Raw genomic sequence first — 19,889 nt, forward strand, 5'->3', positions numbered from 1 at the left:
ACCCTCTCGCTGTCACCTGTCCATTTTCTGTGGCAGACAAGCCACCAAACTGACCTCCCTGCTAGGCTGTGCTTACAGACCAAAGCTTACCAGCTATATGGTCCCCTAAACCATGGTGGTTCAGTTAGACTTTTTTTTTTTTTTTTTTTTGGTTTTCTGAGACAGGGTTTCTCTCTGTAGCTTTGGAGCCTGTCCTGGACTAGCTCTGTAGCCCAGGCTGGCCTGGAACTCACAGAGATCCACCTGGCTCTGCCTCCTGAGAGCTGGGATTAAAGGCGTGTGCCAGCACCGCCCGGCTCAGTCAGACTCTTAACCGCTAGAGGATGGGTTAGGTTGGCCGGGTCCTCTGCAGCTCTCACCTGACGCGCTCGCTCTCAGCCTTCTTCACAGCAGTCCTCAGCTCCTCGTTGGAACGCCGCAGGGCCTCACGCTCCTTGGTGCCCTCACTCAGACTGCGCCGCAGCTCACAGGCCTCCTGGCGATGGGCCTCACAGCCCTCCTGGCCGTCCCGAACCTTGCGCTGAGCCTCCAACAGCTCCCGCCGCAGCCCGTCACGGGTGTCCTCCAAGAGGCGCAGCTGAGTCCTCAGCTCTTCTGCCTGTGGGTCCAGAATGGGGTCAGGGCCCTCAGGCTAAGGCCATGGCAGGAATGGGCTTGTATGCCACTTCCCTGGCTGGCTACGGGATACCATGGTCCCAACACTGCCCCGTTAATCTGAGGTGGGTGGCTGACTTCAGTGATGGTATGGGACACTGGACTCAGTAGCAGCACATGAACCTGAAACAATCCCCATCAGGACTGTCCAGTGAATGAGTCCCCCAAACCCCCCTTGCAAACCTCAGGTGCTTAATAAATGTTGGCTGCCTCCTCCGTGGGTGAGTCACTGTCTGTCCTCACTGCAGGCGCACTCACAGGATTAGCCCCAGCACACATGCAGCAGCCCCCTGCATGCTGCCAGGACAGAGCAGCATCAGCTCACCTCACGCATGCAGGACTCCCGCTGCCTGCCCAGGGCCCCAGCCTGCTCCTGGAGTTCTTTGACCTGCTGGGCATGGGCCGCCGTGGTCTCCTCCAGCTGGGCCCGGAGCTCTCGAAGCTCAGATGTCAGGGCGTTCACTGTGTTCTGGAGGCAGTCAGGATGCTCACTCTTAGTCCTGACGAGGCCCCCAACACTGGCCGCCGCACTGTCCTACCCCTCTGGCTGAAATACAGCCCCTCCCAGAGGCCCGCCACACCTTGATCAGTCTTTAGCTGCGAGGTGTGGGGGGCTGGCCTCGAAGCTGGTCTCTTGTGCTGCTTTCCCCTGGATAGAGGCCTGGCGGCCTACCTACCCGGTCCTGTTCCTGCCGGCTCTGAGCATCTCGCTTCTGCCGTTCCATCTCCAGAGAGATGGCAGCCAGACTGTGCCGGGTTCCCATCAACTTCTCAGACAGTGCCGTCTTCTCAGTCTCCTTCAAGGACAAGGCCTAGGCAGAGGCAAGGAAGACTGGGCTCAGTGGGCGGCCAGTTCGTTCTCTTAGCCTCCCATGGTGCTCAGTAGCAGCACTGGCCCACCACGGGTGGACCCGGGGCCGAGGTGCCCGTTCACTCTCTGTAGCCCTCCGATAGGGTTCAGGAGCAGCAGCAGGAGCCTGGATGTGGCCATGATCTACAGACTTCACTAATACCTCCACTACCCATGGCGAAGGCTTTTGTGATGCCATGTTACAGAAGAGAAAGCGATGGCTCAGGGAGAATGTCATTTGTCAGGGCGACACATCAGATGGCTGCGGTCTGCCCTGCTCCTCCATTACCTTACCGAAATCAAGAATTAACCCAGAGGTATATCCAGCCTGACTAGCAGAGACAGGAGAATGTGAGACAGCTTGCCTGTGTCACCTGTCACCGCCCCTGTGTGCTGGACCTCTCTCTCTCCGCTTGCCTGTGTCACCTGTCACCTCCCGTGTGCTGGACCTCTCTCTCTCCCACTCTCTCTCTCCTGCCGGGGAGAAAACCGAGGCCCAGGAGGAACTGGTGGTTCCTGGGCTCCAGCTGCTGGGGGAGGGTGACGGGGGGACTTGCTGGGCAGAGCCAGGAGAGCCACAGTGGCCGCCCAGACTCCAGACCTGCTGCTTCTCGCTCTCGGCCAGGAGCAGGCCTTCATCCCGCTCCTGCTGCAGCGCAGCGATCTCCTCACTCAGCTCCTCCTTCTCGGCCTCCATCCGGGCCAGCAGCTCCTCTCGTTCCTGCTGCAGCTGGCCCTGCAGCTGGGCCCGCTCTGCCTGCAGTTCCCGCCATGCAGCCTCCTGAGGGCCAGAACCAGGCTGTGTGACACACCAGGAGGGCCCAGGAAGTCCCTTGCATACTTCAGGTCAGTGAAAGACCCAAGTACCCCACAGCTAAGAGACAGGACGGTGACAGGTCATATCAGGTCTGTGGACACAGCAAGGAGGCACAGCAGCCTGGGCTGGGGACAAGAATGCTCCCTGGGGAGGGTGGAGCCGTCCAGGCAGAAAAGAACTAGGCCAGGAGTGTAGCCTGGAGGTCTTGAGGGAAGAACAGGCTGGAGCCTCAGGAACCCTCAGGGGCATGGTGACCACGGGCCAGACCAGGTGAGCTGTGGGATTGAGGGCTATGGGGAGGGACAATAGGGACTCAAGCCAAGGGGACAAAGACTATCTGAATTGTATTTTTTAAATTCTTTTAGACTTCTTTACTTTATGTGCATGGGTGTTTTGTCTGCATGTATGTCTGTGCACCATTTGCAAGCCTGATGCCTCTGAAGGTTAGAAGATGGAGTTGGAGTTCCTGGAACTGAAGTTATGGAGAAGTTATGGATGTCATGTGGGTGCTGAGAGCTTAACCCAGGTCCTCTAGAAGAGCAGCAAGTGCTCTTAACCACTGAGCCATCTCGCCAGCTCTGGGCAGACAGCTGGAGGGTTGTGTAAAGCGGAGTAGGGCTGGTTACAAGTGACAGCTCTGGGGACCAGACTGGCAGGGAAGCTGAAGAGACTTGGGAGCACTGATGAGGCCCATACAGACAGGGTCAGGGATCAGAGTGTGGCTCCCTAGGAGCATGGTACAGCCCATGACAAAGAAAGGCTTTCTTGTGGTGAGGGCACACTGCCTGTGCCCTACAACTTTCTGAAGGGTGGTGGGTGAGGCCTTCAGGTGCTACCCTGCCACCTACTGGCCACATGTGGTAATTTCCACCTTAATTCATGGCGGCTCAGGGGCATCTCTCACACCACTTTATAGGAGTCCTGCAGTGAGAACATGAAACTGTTGGAGGCAGCCCTGACCAGGCTGGGTTTCTAAAGGTCTTTGTCCTGCAGACCAGACTGGAGAGCACCCCAAGAACAGGAACTGACAGGAAATTTACTAAGTGCTGTTGCTACACTAACCCCTTCACACTCAAGACCCCGTAGCAATCTACCCCATTTCTGTGGGTGGGAAAATGAAGGAACAAAAATGTTATATAGCATCAGTGGAGTGTGACCGAGATCAGACACAAACTCAGGAAACGTAAGCATAGAATCAGTGTTCACGTGACTTCCCTGGCATGTCTCGCCTTGTCATTCTTGAACCTTAGTACATGAATGTAGCTTTTTACTGTATGTTTGTTTGTTTTGAGACAAGGTCTCACCATGTAGCCCTGGCTGTTCTGGAACTATGTAGACCAGGCTGGCCTCAAACTCTCAGAGATCTGCCTATCTCTGCCTTCTGAGTGGTAGGACTGAAGGTGTGTGCCACCGTGCCCAGCCTGCTTTCTGCTAAATGTTAAACTGGTCTTGCTGCAGTATGGCTGTGGGTCTCCATCAGGTTCACTAGGATGGGACCTAATTTGGGGCCTGGAACTCTACACATCTGATAAGGACAACTCACTCCCACAGATCTTCCCAGCTGTCCCCAGGGCCTCTATGGCAGACACGAAGTCCTGTTTGACATATGTAGAAACTGAGGCAGAGCAAGACAGATGCCTCCCCAGAGCAGAGACAGTGAGGCTCAGAGGCCGGCCTACCCTCCCCAGCTGACCAAACCTTCTCACGCTGGAGTCTCTGAAGGTCCTCCTCATGGGCTGCCCGCTGCTCCCGCAGAGAGGCCTGCGCCTCCCGCTCAGCCTGCGCCAGCTTCTGGGTCAGCAGCTCCTTGTCCAAGGCTGCTTTCTCTTCGGTGGCTGTGACCTGCTGCCGCAGGCCCGCCAGCTCCCCTGCACAAGAGGGATGGCAGGAAGACAGGGCTGAGTCACAATCTCCCTCTGGGACAACAGACCTGGGCCACAGGAGCCACATGAGCAAAGTCTGAGGGAAGAGAGCTTGCCTGGCACCTACGCTGAGCTTCTTGGACAAGTGGCTCACCCCCTCTGGATGCCAGTTTCCCACCTGCCATATGGGCTCACTGGCTCTGTTCCCCTCATGTACAAGGGATAAAATGCCTGATGAGAAATGCTAGATGGAGGGGAAGGGTATCAAAAGTGCAGTGACACCCATGGGTCAAGCAGCTGGGAACACCCCATCCATCTCTGCACGTCACAAACGATGTGCCTCAGTAGTTTAACCTCATCCTGTCCAAGATGAGGCTCCAGCTCCAGCCACACTCAAAGCCGTCTAGCTTTATGGAGTGTCTCCACCAGTGACAACAGCAGCCCTCACCGAGGGACACAGTGGGAGGCGTGGCCCACCTGATCAGGAAGGGCACTGCCCAGGTGGGAAGCCCAGCAGCATTGCCCTCCCTGGGCCTGTCTGACTCAGGAAAGTCAATTTCCATGACCCAAGCAGGGGCTTAGCTGGCTGAGCTTTACCTTTGCTGAGCTGGAAGGATTGAGAGTGGAGAGCATGTGGGGACCTTGGGCTGGGACCATCTGGGTACCATCTGGCTGATTCACGGAAGCAGCTGATGGTTCTATAGGGACCTTAGAACTCTCCAGCCTCCCTGATGACGAAGAAGCAGCAGCCACAGTTGGCCGAGGCAGGCACTTTGCCAAGGCCTTCACGAGCTCCTTCACCTCATCCTGGCAACAGCTCAGAACAGAAAACCAGGTCTGCCACACACCTCACCTAGGACTCCTAACCTCTTCGAGACTCCAGTACCCACAGCTAAGTCTAGTATGGAGCCCGGGTGTTCCCCAGATCCTCATACCAGTCAGGGTTTCTTTGGCCAGCAGCAGGGCTTGACTGTCGGCTTCTAACTGCTCCCGGCGGGCCTCGAGCTGAGCCAGCTGCCTCTGCACATCAAACAGGCTGCTCTCCAGGGTTTCCTTCTCCAAGCTGTAACACACAATCCCTGAGGCCTTGGGACTCAGCCTCCCCACCCCAGGACTGTGGGTCTCAGGGTGTGGCCAGTGTGGGCCAAACGCCAGCCTACCTGCCCAGCCAGAACCAGGTTCCCCGAGGAAAACTGCACCCGAGCTAGGCTGAGTTGGTAAGTGTGGCTCCTAAGTAACTGCTCCTCTGGGTTACCCCCGGGGCGTGGCTGGTCAGGAAGTGGCCCCAGGGATGCCCCCTGCCAGGAGCTGGGCGAAGCCCTTACCGTAGGCGAATGGCCTCCTCCGACAGGGTCCGGCCCTCGCGCTCTGCTGCTGTGAGCTGCACAGCCAGGCCAGCCCGCTCCTTGGCCAGTGCCTCCTTCTCCCGGGCTGTGCGCTCCAGTGCCTCCACCTGCCGCCGTGACTCCTGCAGGGCCTGCTCCAGCTCCTGGTCCCGTCCATTCAGCTGCCGGGAGAGCTGGCCAACCCAGGGACTGTGAGCAGAAGCCCTGGCTGCTTCACTATGCAGTACTTTAATGTGGGGGTCTAGTCCGGCCCTGGCCTGGCAGCAGGAGGCTAAGAGTTAAAGCACAGGCTCTGTACTGGTGTGCTGTACGTGCCCAGGCAAACCCTAGCTTTTTCTACACCTGCAAATGCACACATGTGGAAAACACAAGCCCGAGTCACCCACTGCACCCTGTACCCAAAACTTCCTGAGAAGCTGAACACAGCTGTGCAGGCTGCAGGGAGGAGCTGGAGCTGCACCTTCTTCATGGAACCCTGGACCCCAGGACAGAGGCTGCCTCACAGACCCTGGAGCCCTGGAACCTAAGCTGCCTTCCAGGGGTGTGGCTTCAGTTCCCCGAATCTCTACTTTTTTCACATGAAAGATCATCACCAAGGCTGGCTCAGAGCCAGCACATCCTCTAAGTGACAGATGGGATGGCAGAAGCATACAGGGTAGGGCAGTTTGTTCAAGGCCCTCAGCTAGAAGAGATGAGGAGCATATGAACGCAGAGGCAAGCGCCTGAGCTGTGATTATCCTAGACTAGCATGTGAGTGGCCAGGAGCCCCTCCCCACACAGCTGCACGGGAGCTCAGCCCACCTGGGCCAACTGCTCCTGCAGATGACTGCGTTCACTGCGTAATGCAAGGAGCTGCTGCTCCAGTGCCTCCCGGGCCTGCTCAGCCGCACACAAGGAGCCCTCCAGACCCTGGCGCTCCACCTCCTGCTCCAGCCTCAGCTGCTCCAAACGTTCCTGCTCCTCCAGAGCAAATGTAGTTGCGTGCTCTGCCTGCTGCTGTCGGTCCAGGAGCGCCGCCTTGTCTTCCTCTAGCTGCAGGGTATGGATAAAGGTCTGGGGGAGCAACCCAGGACCAGGGATGCCCCCTCCATTCCCACCAAATGGTCCCAGCCAGTCCAGGGGAGGCTCCCTAAGCTGAAGGAAGAATGTCCATGGTGCGGAGAACAAAGGATCAAAATAGAGCAGGGCCACCAGGGCATCCTTCTATAATGCACAAAACAGAGGCAAAGAAGACAGACAGGATGAGAGGTAGACAGCAGGACAGACAGGGTAGGGTGTGGGAGCCCCAGCATGCCTCTGTGGTGTCTCCCCGGTGGAGGGGACATGTGGCTGGTGCAGAGTATACCTGGGCCATGAGGCGGTTTAACTCCAGCTTGTCCTGGGCGAGACTCTCATTGAGGGCACTCATCTTGGACAGGGAGTCTCGAAGGGAGGCCTCCTCTGCCCTCAGCTTGGTCAGGGAGAGCTCTAGTTGCGCACGGCCAGCCTCGGCCTGCAGTGGCGACAGGGAAGCCAAAGTCAGGGAGAGATCCAGGGAAGCAGAGCCTTACCGACTGGGTCAGGGTCGGGACCAAGGAGAAAGGGTTGACGGGAGTCAGGCAATCCCATCAAAGATGGCCACAGACTGAGAGCTGCTCAAGGAAGGACTAAGAGGCAGAGCCAGGGGTCGGAAGAGTCTCCAACCGCAGCCTAGAAGGCGATCATGTCGCCAGAAGTGGGACAACCACCTTCAGAGGACTCTCAGGACAATGGCCCCAACTTCCTCAGTCCCAGGACCCATCTCCACAGAAAGGACCAGGTGACCCTGAGCTTCAAGCTTAAGTCCAAGGAGCCCCTGAAGAAGCAGGGATCTGTGGACTGGGTCAAAAGCTAGCCTGTGGGGCTAGGGAGATGGCTCAGTGGTAAAATTCTTGCTGCTCAAGTATAAGAACATGAGTTCAAATCCCCAGAATCCATGTACAAGCTGTATGCAGAAGGTAACAAGTATAATCCCAGCATTCCTACAGCAAATGGGGACAGACAGGAGAGTCCTCTGGAGGTCAAGATCCGGCTAGTGTAGTATACACAGCAGGAAACAGTGACGACCATAAATAAGGTGGAAGGCATGGATGGACACCAAGGCTGTCTTGACTTCCAGTTGTCACAGCACACACTTGTGCTCCAACACACACACACACACACACACACACACACACACACACACACACAGACACACACGGGGGGCGGGGAGGGGGAACGGGGGTTTTTTAAAACACAGTAACAAATAAATAGATAGATAAAAATAAAAAGTCAGCTGGGTGGTGGTGGCGTATGCCTTTAATTCCAGCACTTGGTAGGCAGAGCCAAGTGGATCTCTGAGTTCAAGGCCAGCCTGGTCTACGAAGCGAGTTCCAGGATAGTCAGGGTAACACAGAGAAACCCTGTCTTGAAAAACAAACAAAAAAATAAATAAATAAATAGAAAATAAAATAAAAAGTCAGTCTGTATCCAGAGGAAGAGGTCAGTGACATGCTCAGACAGTAGCCTGAGTAGGGTCAGCCTGTAGCCAGTGGAAGAATCATGAGCTGTGCAGCTGACAGGACTCACCTTGGTCAGCGCCTCGGCCACCTCTGCCTTCTCTGTCTGCAGCACATCCCTCTGCAGGATGGCACAGCTCAGTGCCTCTCGCACCTCCAGCAGCTCCTTAGCCAGCCCTGAGCGCTTCACTTCCAACTGCTCCAGCTGCCTGTGGCTGTGGGACAGAGGACTGTTGTGGCATATTCCTTTTACACTGTGTGAGAATGTGTCACTGTGATTGGTTTACTAAGAAGCTAAGTGGCCAATAGCTAGGCAGGAGGTACAGCAGGGACTTCTGGACAGAGAGAGCTCTGGGGAGAAGAAAGGCAGAGTCGCCAATCATGCGGAAAAGCCAGGATGGGCATAATGGAGATGAGGTAATGAGCGCGTGGAAGAATGTAGATTAAAAAGTGGATTAATTTAAGTTATAAGAACTAGTTAGAAACAAGCTTAAGCTAAGGCTGGGCTTTCATAATTAATAATAAGTCTCTGTGTCTTTTTTTTTATTATTTTATGTGTATTGGTGTTTTGCCTGCGTGTATGTCCATATGAGGGTGTCAGAATCCCTGGAAGTGGAGTTACAGACAGTTCTGAGCTGCCATGTTGGTGCTGGGAATTGAACCCAGGTCCTCTGGAAGAACAGCCAACTGCTGAGCCATCTCTCTAGCCCCTCCATGAGCTGGTGGCCCAAAAAGAAAAATCTGTCTACATATGGCGCCCAATCTAGCCACGTATATCCACATAAGGCCTGAGAAAGCTAAAAAATAGTTTGGAACACAGAGTCAAATGTGCTTCCTGGCACAGCTTCCTGGTGACCAGTCTCTTGGGTAGGCTTGGTGTACAGAAACTGCTTGAGGGCTGGAGCCAGCCTCCAGTGCCATGCACCAGCACAGCACCATGCGCAAAGCTAAGCCATGCTGGTGGCTGACACAGCAGTTTCAGATTTGTCTCACACCATCAGAAAACACTGCAGATGCTTAGTAAGGCCAGGCCCAGACACAGAAAACCTCTAAAAAGGTATAATATGTTTTAAAATGTGCTTTGATGCTGAAGAAAGAAAAAAAATGGGTATAGAAAGTCATAAAAAATAGTTTATAATTAATAAAGTCTTTAAAAAGAATAGCATAAAAAATAAGCCACATAAGGATGGAAAATATTGTAACACAGGGAGTTTGGACCTTATGTGGTGCTTTGTTAGTTTTGAATTTTTTGAATGCTAATGAACAGAGAATGACAGTGGCTGAGAGGCACTGGATTATGGAAGGGACTGCCAAATTAAACCAGCCTAGACACTTTAGGGATGCCTTAACTTTAAAATGGAAGTCAGAAAATGTATTGCTTTGGGGAAGAGGTTATGCTTTTCTTTCCACAGAAAATTAAAGGCTGTGGATTCATTTAAGGTTAAAGAGGCGCAGTCAGGTTTGATCAGGGAAGACCCCCTGAAAATCTTGGCTATAGACATAAAAAAATAAACCTAGAAAAACTACAAGACAGATGACATATATTTTATTTGCTCAAACATAAAACAAAAAAAATCATCTTTGGCTGGCTTGTATACAATACCCAGTCACAGTTGTGTTAATATAGATATGTATGTTTCCTTTGAAAGTTCATGTATTTTCAGAGCAAGGGGACCAGACACCAATGAAAACGGGTGGCCAAGGTGATCCAGCCTCTCAGAGTACCTCTGTTGCAGTTTCCTCAGAATTTTATATCCAGAACAACTTCAAGGCTGCTGACTGAGATGGTCCAGCCTCACAGACTACTCCAGCCACAACTACAGATAAGCCCTACATTTTCCCATCACACTGAGACCAGACAACATCTAACTCTCTCAGGATTGACCATTATCTTGGTTTTCTCAGGGTCCCCTAAAGATGTTGTTGCCCCCAGACAACAGGAAGCAGTCTAGAGAACATGGTGCCCACATTCCCAAGAGGTGCAATGGAAAGACCCTAGGTGAGCAGGGACCCACCTGCGCTCCAGCTCTCTTCGGGCCCGGGCGCCCTCCTGCACCGAGTCCTCTTGCTCATCCTCCAACTGAGTATGCTGACGCCTCAGCTCCTCCTGGGCAGCATGCAGCTTTTCCAGCTCCTGGCGCAGCTCCTCAGCCTGCTGCTGGGTCACCTGCAGGCTGTGGGCCAGGCTGCCCTTCTCCCTATAGGACAAGCAAGGAGAGGAGAGGGCTTTTCTGAGGCTGCTCTCCACCAGGGAAGGTGGTTGGACTGACTACTCTGTCCTCCAGGACACTGCCTCCAGGAAGCCTTCCCTGATGCCTCTCACAGCTAACTCATCTCACTCACATCACCCGGCACTAAGAATGTCTTTCCTCCCAATTTTGCATCCCTACAGACCCAGAGGAATGGGGGAAGATACTGGTGTCACCTGCAAGTACCCCAGCAGGGGGGACAGGCCAGAGCCAGGCTCCTAGGACACACAGGCATCTTGGGTGCCAGTTCTAAGCTGCATGGCCAGGAAACACCTGTCATCTATCACCCTCAATCCTGGCAAGCTGGACAGAGCTGGATCTGTCTGGATCCCAGAGCTTCACACTGCACAGAGCAGCAGCATGTACCCAGTGTACCACAGAGGAAGGAGGAAGCCAGTGGGAATGCCCGAGGCTTGCAGAGAGTTGCCACCTTCCCCAGCTCCAGTGGTCCAGGGCAGAGGCTGGCAGCTCCCTTGTCAGCCGGGGTTTGGAGATCAGGCTAAGGGCTGCCCACCTCTTTATTACAGAGTGGCAACCCCCAAATATACTAAATACCAAGGTGAAAAACAGCTTGTGGCATGATATTAAGACAGCAGAATGCAAAATGGGTTTCTCACCAAGGACACAACCTTTAAAAGACCCAGTTCCTTCCCACACAAGGAAATCAAAGGCTTGGTCCCAGCTAAGCCACACTGCCACTTCATCCACACTCAGAGCATGAGTCTGGGAAGTCTTTCTCCAGCTGATGGCAGCTCTGACAGATTCACATAAACTTGAGATAACATGGGCACAGCACTTGCCACACAGCCTGGAACACAGTAGGTATACAAATGCACACATGCACACCTACTGTGCTTCCATATTGCCAGGACTATGGAAGGCAAAACCATAGTCCTCGCACCTGCTCAGGAGCTCATTGGTTCCTGTGTGTGTGTGTGTGTGTGTGTGTGTGTGTGTGTGTGTGCGCGCGCGCATGAGTGAAGATCAAGGATAACACTCCTCTTGAGCACACGCTGCTCTTTCAGGACTAGCTCATCTCTCAGCATCCACACAGGGTGGCTCACATCGCAGTCACCTCAAACCTCAGATCCACAGGGATCTAGCAGACAGCTCTGCTTGTAGGAGTGCACATATCCACATCATCATCATCTTCTTTTTAAAAGTCTCTACCAGGGCTGGGCATAGTGGAGCACACCTTTAATCCCAGCATTAGGGAGGCAGAGGCAGGCGGATCTCTGGGAGTGCAAGCCCAGCCTGGTCTATAGAGGGCGCTCCAGGCCAGCCAGGGCTACATAGTGAGGCTGTCTCAAAAACCAACACGTCTCTAAGAAAAGCAGGAACTAGTAGCTCACATCCGAAATCCAGCACTTAAGACGCTGAGGCAGGAGGACTGCCGCAAGTTTGAGGTCAGTCCAGAATATATAGTAGTTCCAAGCCAGCCAGGGCTACATAGTAAGGCTCTGTCTCAAAAAAATAAAACTCAGACAAATAATAACTAACAAAAAACTATCTCTAGTTGGGCTGGGATGTAGCTCAGTGATAAGAGTACTTCTCTGGAGGACTTCCCTTCTGAAGCACAGGTGAGTGCCCTAGCTTGCCCGGGACCCCATCCCTGGGCACCAGCCACTCCGGGGAAGACCTGCCCAACTTGGGCCCAGGTTCTGGTCCCCGGGCAGGTGCCCTTCTACCCCAACCGGGAAAGATCCCCTTCTCCAAGACCCCTGGCAGACCCTGCAGTCTCCACGCCCTGCCCTCACGCCCATCTGCCTGAGCCCCAAGCCTCTTCCTGAGACTTAGAGGCCGGCCCCCAGCTCCCATCTTCCCCCGGACTTCCCTTCTGAAGCACAGGTGAGTGCCCTAGCTTGCCCCCGACCCCATCCCTGGGCACCAGCCACTCCGGGGAAGACCTGCCCAACTTGGGCCCAGGTTCTGGTCCCCGGGCAGGTGCCCTTCTACCACAACCGGGAAGGATCCCCTTCTCCAAGACCCCTGGCAGACCCTGCAGTCTCCACGCCCTGCCCCCACGCCCATCTGCCTGAGCCCCAAGCCTCTTCCTGAGACTTAGAGGCCGGCCCCCAGCTCCCATCTTGCCCAGGACTTCCCTTCTGAAGCACAGGTGAGTGCCCTAGCTTGCCCCCGACCCCATCCCTGGGCACCAGCCACTCCGGGGAAGACCTGCCCAACTTGGGCCCAGGTTCTGGTCCCCGGGCAGGTGCCCTTCTACCACAACCGGGAAGGATCCCCTTCTCCAAGACCCCTGGCAGACCCTGCAGTCTCCACGCCCTGCCCCCACGCCCATCCGCCTGAGCCCCAAGCCTCTTCCTGAGACTTAGAGGCCGGGCCCCCAGCTCCCATCTTCCCCCGGACTTCCCTTCTGAAGCACAGGTGAGTGCCCTAGCTTGCCCCCGACCCCATCCCTGGGCACCAGCCACTCCGGGGAAGACCTGCCCAACTTGGCCCCAGGTTCTGGTCCCCGGGCAGGTGCCCTTCTACCCCAACCGGGAAGGATCCCCTTCTCCAAGACCCTTGGCAGACCCTGCAGTCTCCACGCCCTGCCCCCACGCCCATCTGCCTGAGCCCCAAGCCTCTTCCTGAGACTTAGAGGCCGGGCCCCCAGCTCCCATCTTCCCCCGGACTTCCCTTCTGAAGCACAGGTGAGTGCCCTAGCTTGCCCCCGACCCCATCCCTGGGCACCAGCCACTCCGGGGAAGACCTGCCCAACTTGGGCCCAGGTTCTGGTCCCCGGGCAGGTGCCCTTCTACCACAACCGGGAAGGATCCCCTTCTCCAAGACCCCTGGCAGACCCTGCAGTCTCCACGCCCTGCCCCCACGCCCATCTGCCTGAGCCCCAAGCCTCTTCCTGAGACTTAGAGGCCGGCCCCCAGCTCCCATCTTGCCCAGGACTTCCCTTCTGAAGCACAGGTGAGTGCCCTAGCTTGCCCCCGACCCCATCCCTGGGCACCAGCCACTCCGGGGAAGACCTGCCCAACTTGGGCCCAGGTTCTGGTCCCCGGGCAGGTGCCCTTCTACCACAACCGGGAAGGATCCCCTTCTCCAAGACCCCTGGCAGACCCTGCAGTCTCCACGCCCTGCCCCCACGCCCATCCGCCTGAGCCCCAAGCCTCTTCCTGAGACTTAGAGGCCGGCCCCCAGCTCCCATCTTCCCCCGGACTTCCCTTCTGAAGCACAGGTGAGTGCCCTAGCTTGCCCCCGACCCCATCCCTGGGCACCAGCCACTCCGGGGAAGACCTGCCCAACTTGGCCCCAGGTTCTGGTCCCCGGGCAGGTGCCCTTCTACCCCAACCGGGAAGGATCCCCTTCTCCAAGACCCTTGGCAGACCCTGCAGTCTCCACGCCCTGCCCCCACGCCCATCTGCCTGAGCCCCAAGCCTCTTCCTGAGACTTAGAGGCCGGCCCCCAGCTCCCATCTTGCCCAGGACTTCCCTTCTGAAGCACAGGTGAGTGCCCTAGCTTGCCCCCGACCCCATCCCTGGGCACCAGCCACTCTGGGGAAGACCTGCCCAACTTGGGCCCAGGTTCTGCTCCCCGGGCAGGTGCCCTTCTAGCCCCACTGGGAAGGATCCCCTTCTCCAAGACCCCTGGCAGACCCTGCAGTCTCCACGCCCTGCCCCCACGCCCATCCGCCTGAGCCCCAAGCCTCTTCCTGAGACTTAGAGGCCAGGCCCCCCAGCTCCCATCTTGCCCAGGACTTCCCTTCTGAAGCACAGGTGAGTGCCCTAGCTTGCCCCCGACCCCATCCCTGGGCACCAGCAACTCCAGGGAAGACCTGCCCAACTTGGCCCCAGGTTCTGGTCCCTGGGCAGGTGCCCTTCTAGCCCCACCGGGAAGGATCTCCTTCTCCAAGACCCCTGGCAGACCCTGCAGTCTCCACGCCCTGCCCCCACGCCCATCCGCCTGAGCCCCAAGCCTCTTCTTGAGACTTAGAGGCTGGCCCCCAGCTCCCATCTTGCCGTGGATTTCCCATCTGGAGGAGAGAGAGAGAGAGAGAGAGAGAGAGAGAGAGAGAGAGAGAGAGAGAGAGAGAGAGAGAGCACCCATCCTCCCCCGGACTTCCCTTCTGAACAAGAGCTTCCATCCTGTCCCGGACTTCCAATTTGGACAAGAGAGCTCCCATCTGGACAAGAGAGAGAGACTTCCTGAATCTGTCAGCTCTGAACCAAGTGTGCGAATAAGGCCAGGAACGAACCACAAGGAGATGGGCAGACGTCAAGGCAGAAACACATACAACAAAATGAATAGTAATACACCATCACCAGGCCCTAGCCCTCCTCCAACACCTAGACCTGAACATCAGAAATTGGAAGAAGCAGAAGAAAATAGCCTTATGAATGTCATCATGAAGAAGCTAGAGGCTCGTGTAGAGGAAAAGACAAAAAAATGTGAAGAACGCTGTAAACAACTAGAGGAAAGGGCAAACAAATTAGAAGAAATCAATAAAGTCCTGGAAGAGAACAATAAAATACTGAAAGAAAATCAAGAAAAATCAATGAAACAAATGAAGGAAACAGTCCAAGACCTGAAAAGGGAAATAGAAAAAATGAAGAAGACACAAACAGAGGGAATGCTGGAAATAGAAAATCTGAGAAAACGATTGGGAACTTCAGATGCAAGTATAATCAACAGAATGCAAGAGATGGAAGAGAGGATCTCTAGCGTTGAAGATACAATAGAAGAAATGGATTCATCAGTCAAAGAAAACACTAAAGTCAACAAAGTCATGAACCAAAATGTCCAAGAAATTTGGGACACCATGAAAAGACCAAACCTACGAATAATAGGGGTAGAAGAAGGAGAAGAATACCAACTCAAGGGCACAGAAAATATATTCAACAAGATCATAGAAGAAAACTTTCCCAACTTAAAGAAGGAAATGCCTATGAAGATACAGGAAGCCTATAGAACACCAAACAGACTAGACCCCCAAAAAAAGTCCCCTCGCCACATAATAATTAAACAATTAAACGTACAGAATAAAGAAAGAATATTAAGAGCAGCAAAGGAAAAAGGCCAAGTGACATATAAAGGCAAACCTATCAGAATAACACCCGATTTCTCAATGGAGACTTTGAAAGCCAGAAGGTCCTGGACAGATGTAATGCAGACATTAAGAGACCATGGATGTCAGCCTAGACTAATATACCCAGCAAAACTTTCAATCGTCATAGATGGAGTGAACAAGACATTCCATGACAAAGCCAGATTTAAACAATATTTATCCACAAACCCAGCCCTACAGAAAGCACTAGAAGGAAAATTCCAACCTAAGGAAGTCAGATACAACCTCGAAAACACAGGCAATAGATAAAGCCACAGCAGTAGACCCCAACGAAGAAAAGTACACACACATCACCACCAAAAAATAACAGGAATGAACAATCACTGGACATTAATATCCCTCAATATCAATGGACTTAATTCACCTATAAAAAGACATAGGCTTACAGAATGGATACGAAAGCAGGACCCATCTTTCTGCTGCATACAAGAAACACATCTCAAATTCAAAGATAGACACTACCTAAAAATAAAAGGCTGGGAAAAGACTTTCCAATCAAACGGTCTTAAGAAACAAGCGGGTGTAGCCATCCTGATATCCAGCAAAATAGACTTCAAACTAAAATCAATCAAAAGAGATCAAGAAGGGCATTACATACTCATCACAGGAAAGATCCACCAAGATGAAGTCTCAATTCTGAACATTTATGCCCCAAACACAAGGGCACCCACATATGTAAAAGAAACATTATTAAAGCTTAAATCACATATAAAACCCCACACATTAATAGTGGGAGACCTCAACACCCCACTTTCACCACTGGACAGATCCCCCAAATCGAAACTTAACAGAGAAATAAAGGACTTAATTGATGTCATGACTCAAATGGACTTAATCGACATCTACAGAACATTCCATCCTAACAAAAAAGAATATACCTTCTTCTCAGCACCCCATGGAACCTTCTCTAAAATCGACCACATACTTGGTCACAAAGCAAATCTAAACAGATACAAAACAATTAGAATAACCTCCTGTGTTCTATCAGACCACCATGGTCTAAAGTTGGATTTCAACAACAACAAAAACTACAGAAAACCTACAATCTCATGGAAACTGAACAATACCCACCTGAATCACCAATGGGTTAAGGAAGAAATAAAGAAAGAAATTAAAGACTTCCTAGAGATCAACGAAAATGAAGACACCACATATCCAAACCTATGGGACACTATGAAAGCAGTACTAAGAGGGAAATTCATAGCACTAAACGCCCACATAAATAAGCTGGAGAAATCTCACACTAGTGACTTAACAGCACACCTGAAAGTTCTAGAACAGGAAGAAGCAAAGTCTCCCAGGAAAAATAGATGCCAGGAAATTATCAAAGTGAGAGCTGAAATCAATAAAATAGAAACAAAGAGAACAATACAAAAAATTAATGAAACAAAGAGTTGGTTCTTTGAGAAAATCAACAAGATAGACAAGCCCTTATCCAAACTAACCAAAAGACAGAGAGAGAGCATCCAAATCAACAAAATCAGAAATGAAAAGGGGGACATAACAACAGACATTGAGGAAATCCAGAGAATCATCAGGTCATACTTCAAAAACCTCTATTCCACAAAACTGGAAAACCTAAAAGAAATGGATAATTTTCTGGATAGGTACCACATACCTAAATTAAATCAAGACCAGATAAACTATTTAAATAGTCCAATAACCCCTAACGAAATAGAAACAGTCATTAAAAGTCTCCCAACCAAAAAAAGCCCAGGACCAGATGGTTTCAGTGCAGAATTCTACCAGATCTTCAAAGAAGAGTTAATACCAATACTCTCTAAATTGTTCCATACAATAGAAACAGAAGGAACATTACCAAACTCCTTCTATGAGGCTACAATTACCCTGATTCCCAAACCAAACAAGGATACAACAAAGAAAGAGAACTACAGACCGATCTCCCTCATGAACATTGATGCAAAAATACTCAATAAAATACTGGCAAACAGACTCCAAGACCACATCAAAACAATTATCCACCATGATCAAGTAGGATTCATTCCAGGGATGCAAGGATGGTTCAACATACGAAAGTCTGTCAATGTGATACACCATATAAACAAACTCAAAGAAAAAAACCACATGATCATCTCACTAGATGCTGAAAAGGCATTTGACAAAATCCAACACCCCTTCATGATAAAGGTCTTGGAGCGATCAGGAATACAGGGAACATACCTAAACATAATAAAGGCAATTTACAGCAAGCCAACAGCCAACATCAAATTAAATGGAGAGAAACTCAAAGCAATTCCACTAAAATCAGGAACGAGGCAAGGCTGTCCGCTCTCCCCATACTTATTCAATATAGTACTTGAAGTTCTAGCCAGAGCAATAAGACAACATAAGGAGATTAAGGGGATACAAATTGGAAAGGAAGAAGTCAAGCTTTCCCTATTTGCAGATGACATGATAGTATACTTGAGCAACCCCAAAGATTCCACCAAGGAACTGATACAGCTTATAAACACCTTCAGCAACATAGCAGGATACAAGATCAACTCCAAAAAATCAGTAGCCCTCCTATATACAATGGACAAAAAAGCGGAGAAGGAAATCAGAGATACATCACCCTTTACTATAGCCACAAATGACATAAAATACCTTGGGGTAATACTAACCAAGCAAGTGAAGGACCTATATGACAAGAACTTTAAGTCCCTGAAAAAAGAAATTGAAGAAGATGTCAGAAAATGGAAAGATCTCCCATGCTCATGGATAGGCAGAACTAACATAGTAAAAATGGCAATCTTACCAAAAGCAATCTACAGATTCAATGCAATCCCCATCAAAATACCAACACAATTCTTCACAGACCTGGAAAGAATAATACTCAACTTCATATGGAAAAACAAAAAACCCAGGATAGCCAAAAGAATCCTGTACAATAAAACAACCTCTGGAGGCATCACGATCCCTGACTTCAAGCTGTACTATAGAGCTACAGTAATAAAAACAGCTTGGTACTGGCATAAAAACCGACATGTGGACCAATGGAATCGAATTGAAGACCCTGATATTAATCCGCACACCTATGAACAAATAATTTTTGACAAAGAAGCCAAAAGTGCACAATGGAAAAAAGAAAGCATCTTCAACAAATGGTGCTGGCAAAACTGGATATCAACATGTAGAAGGCTGCAAATAGATCCATATCTATCACCGTGCACAAAACTTAAGTCGAAGTGGATCAAGGACCTCAACATAAATCCAGCTACTCTGAACCTGCTAGAAGAGAAAGTAGGAAGTAGTCTTGAACACATTGGCATAGGAGACCACTTTCTAAATAGAACACCAGTAGCACAGACACTGAGAGAAACAATCAATCAATGGGACCTCTTGAAACTGAGAAGCTTTTGTAGGGCAAAGGATACGGTCAACAAAGCAAAGCGACAGCCTACAGAATGGGAAAAGATCTTCACCAATCCCACATCTGACAGAGGACTGATATCCAGAATATATAAGGAACTCAAGAAATTAGACATCAAAATGCCCAACAGTCCAATTAAGAAATGGGCTATAGAACTAAACAGAGAATTCTCAACAGAGGAAACTCAAATGGCTGAAAGACATTTAAGGAATTGCTCAACATCCCTAATCATCAGGGAAATGCAAATCAAAACAACTCTGAGATACCACCTTACACCTGTCAGAATGGCTAAGATCAAAAACACTGAAGACACCTTATGCTGGAGAGGATGTGGAGCTAGGGGAACTCTCCTCCACTGCTGGTGGGAATGCAAGCTTGTACAACCACTTTGGAAATCAATATGGCGATTTCTTAGAAAATTGGGAATCCATCTCCCCCAAGATCCAGCTATACCACTCTTGGGCATATACCCAAGGAATGCTCAACCACACCACAAGAGCACTTGTTCAGCTATGTTCATATCAGCGTTGTTTGTAATAGCCAGAACATGGAAACAACCTAGATGCCCTTCAACTGAAGAATGGATAAACAAAATGTGGTACATATACACAATGGAATACTACTCAGCAGAGAAAAACAATGACATCATGAGGTTTGCAGACAAATGGATGGATCTAGAAAAAATCATCCTGAGTGAGGTATCCCAGACTCAGAAAGACAAACATGGTATGTACTCACTCATAACAGGATACTAGATGTGGAACAAGGATGACTGGACTGCTACTCACATCACCAGGCAGGCTACCTGGAAAACAGGACCCCAAGAAAGACACAGGGATCGCCCAACGACAGAGAAATGGAATGAGATCTACATGAACAGCCTGGACAGGAGTGGGGGTAGTGAAGGGCGAGGGTCGAGGGAAAGAGAGCTTGGGTGAGTGGGAGATCCCAGCTGGATCAAAAACAGAGAGGGAGAACAAGGAATAGGAGACCATGGTAAATGAAGACCACATGAGAATAGGAAGAAACAAAGTGCTAGAGAGGCCCACAGAAATCCACAAAGATACCCCCACAACAGACTGCTGGCAATGGTCGAGAGACAATCCGAACTGACCTACTCTGGTGATGGGATGGCCAAACACCCT

General features: G+C 51.4%; 1 protein-coding gene across 1 annotated transcript in view; it reads right to left on the reverse strand.

Annotated features, from left to right (window-relative positions):
• Crocc (ciliary rootlet coiled-coil, rootletin) overlaps nucleotides 1-19,889 on the reverse strand; it is a 47,708-nt gene that overhangs the window by 15,346 nt on the left and 12,473 nt on the right. The window contains exons 12-22 of the mRNA XM_059255316.1: nucleotides 10,061-10,243; nucleotides 8,116-8,260; nucleotides 6,875-7,021; nucleotides 6,331-6,561; nucleotides 5,509-5,702; nucleotides 5,119-5,246; nucleotides 4,020-4,189; nucleotides 2,106-2,285; nucleotides 1,332-1,466; nucleotides 980-1,123; nucleotides 360-598 (exon numbers count right to left, since the gene is read on the reverse strand). Of these exons, the coding sequence (XP_059111299.1) occupies nucleotides 360-598; nucleotides 980-1,123; nucleotides 1,332-1,466; nucleotides 2,106-2,285; nucleotides 4,020-4,189; nucleotides 5,119-5,246; nucleotides 5,509-5,702; nucleotides 6,331-6,561; nucleotides 6,875-7,021; nucleotides 8,116-8,260; nucleotides 10,061-10,243 (1,896 nt within the window). The remainder of the gene's footprint in view (nucleotides 1-359; nucleotides 599-979; nucleotides 1,124-1,331; nucleotides 1,467-2,105; nucleotides 2,286-4,019; nucleotides 4,190-5,118; nucleotides 5,247-5,508; nucleotides 5,703-6,330; nucleotides 6,562-6,874; nucleotides 7,022-8,115; nucleotides 8,261-10,060; nucleotides 10,244-19,889) is intronic.

Source organism: Peromyscus eremicus, chromosome 2 (assembly GCF_949786415.1).
Source record: "Peromyscus eremicus chromosome 2, PerEre_H2_v1, whole genome shotgun sequence".
Classification (NCBI taxonomy): Eukaryota; Metazoa; Chordata; class Mammalia; order Rodentia; family Cricetidae; genus Peromyscus; species Peromyscus eremicus.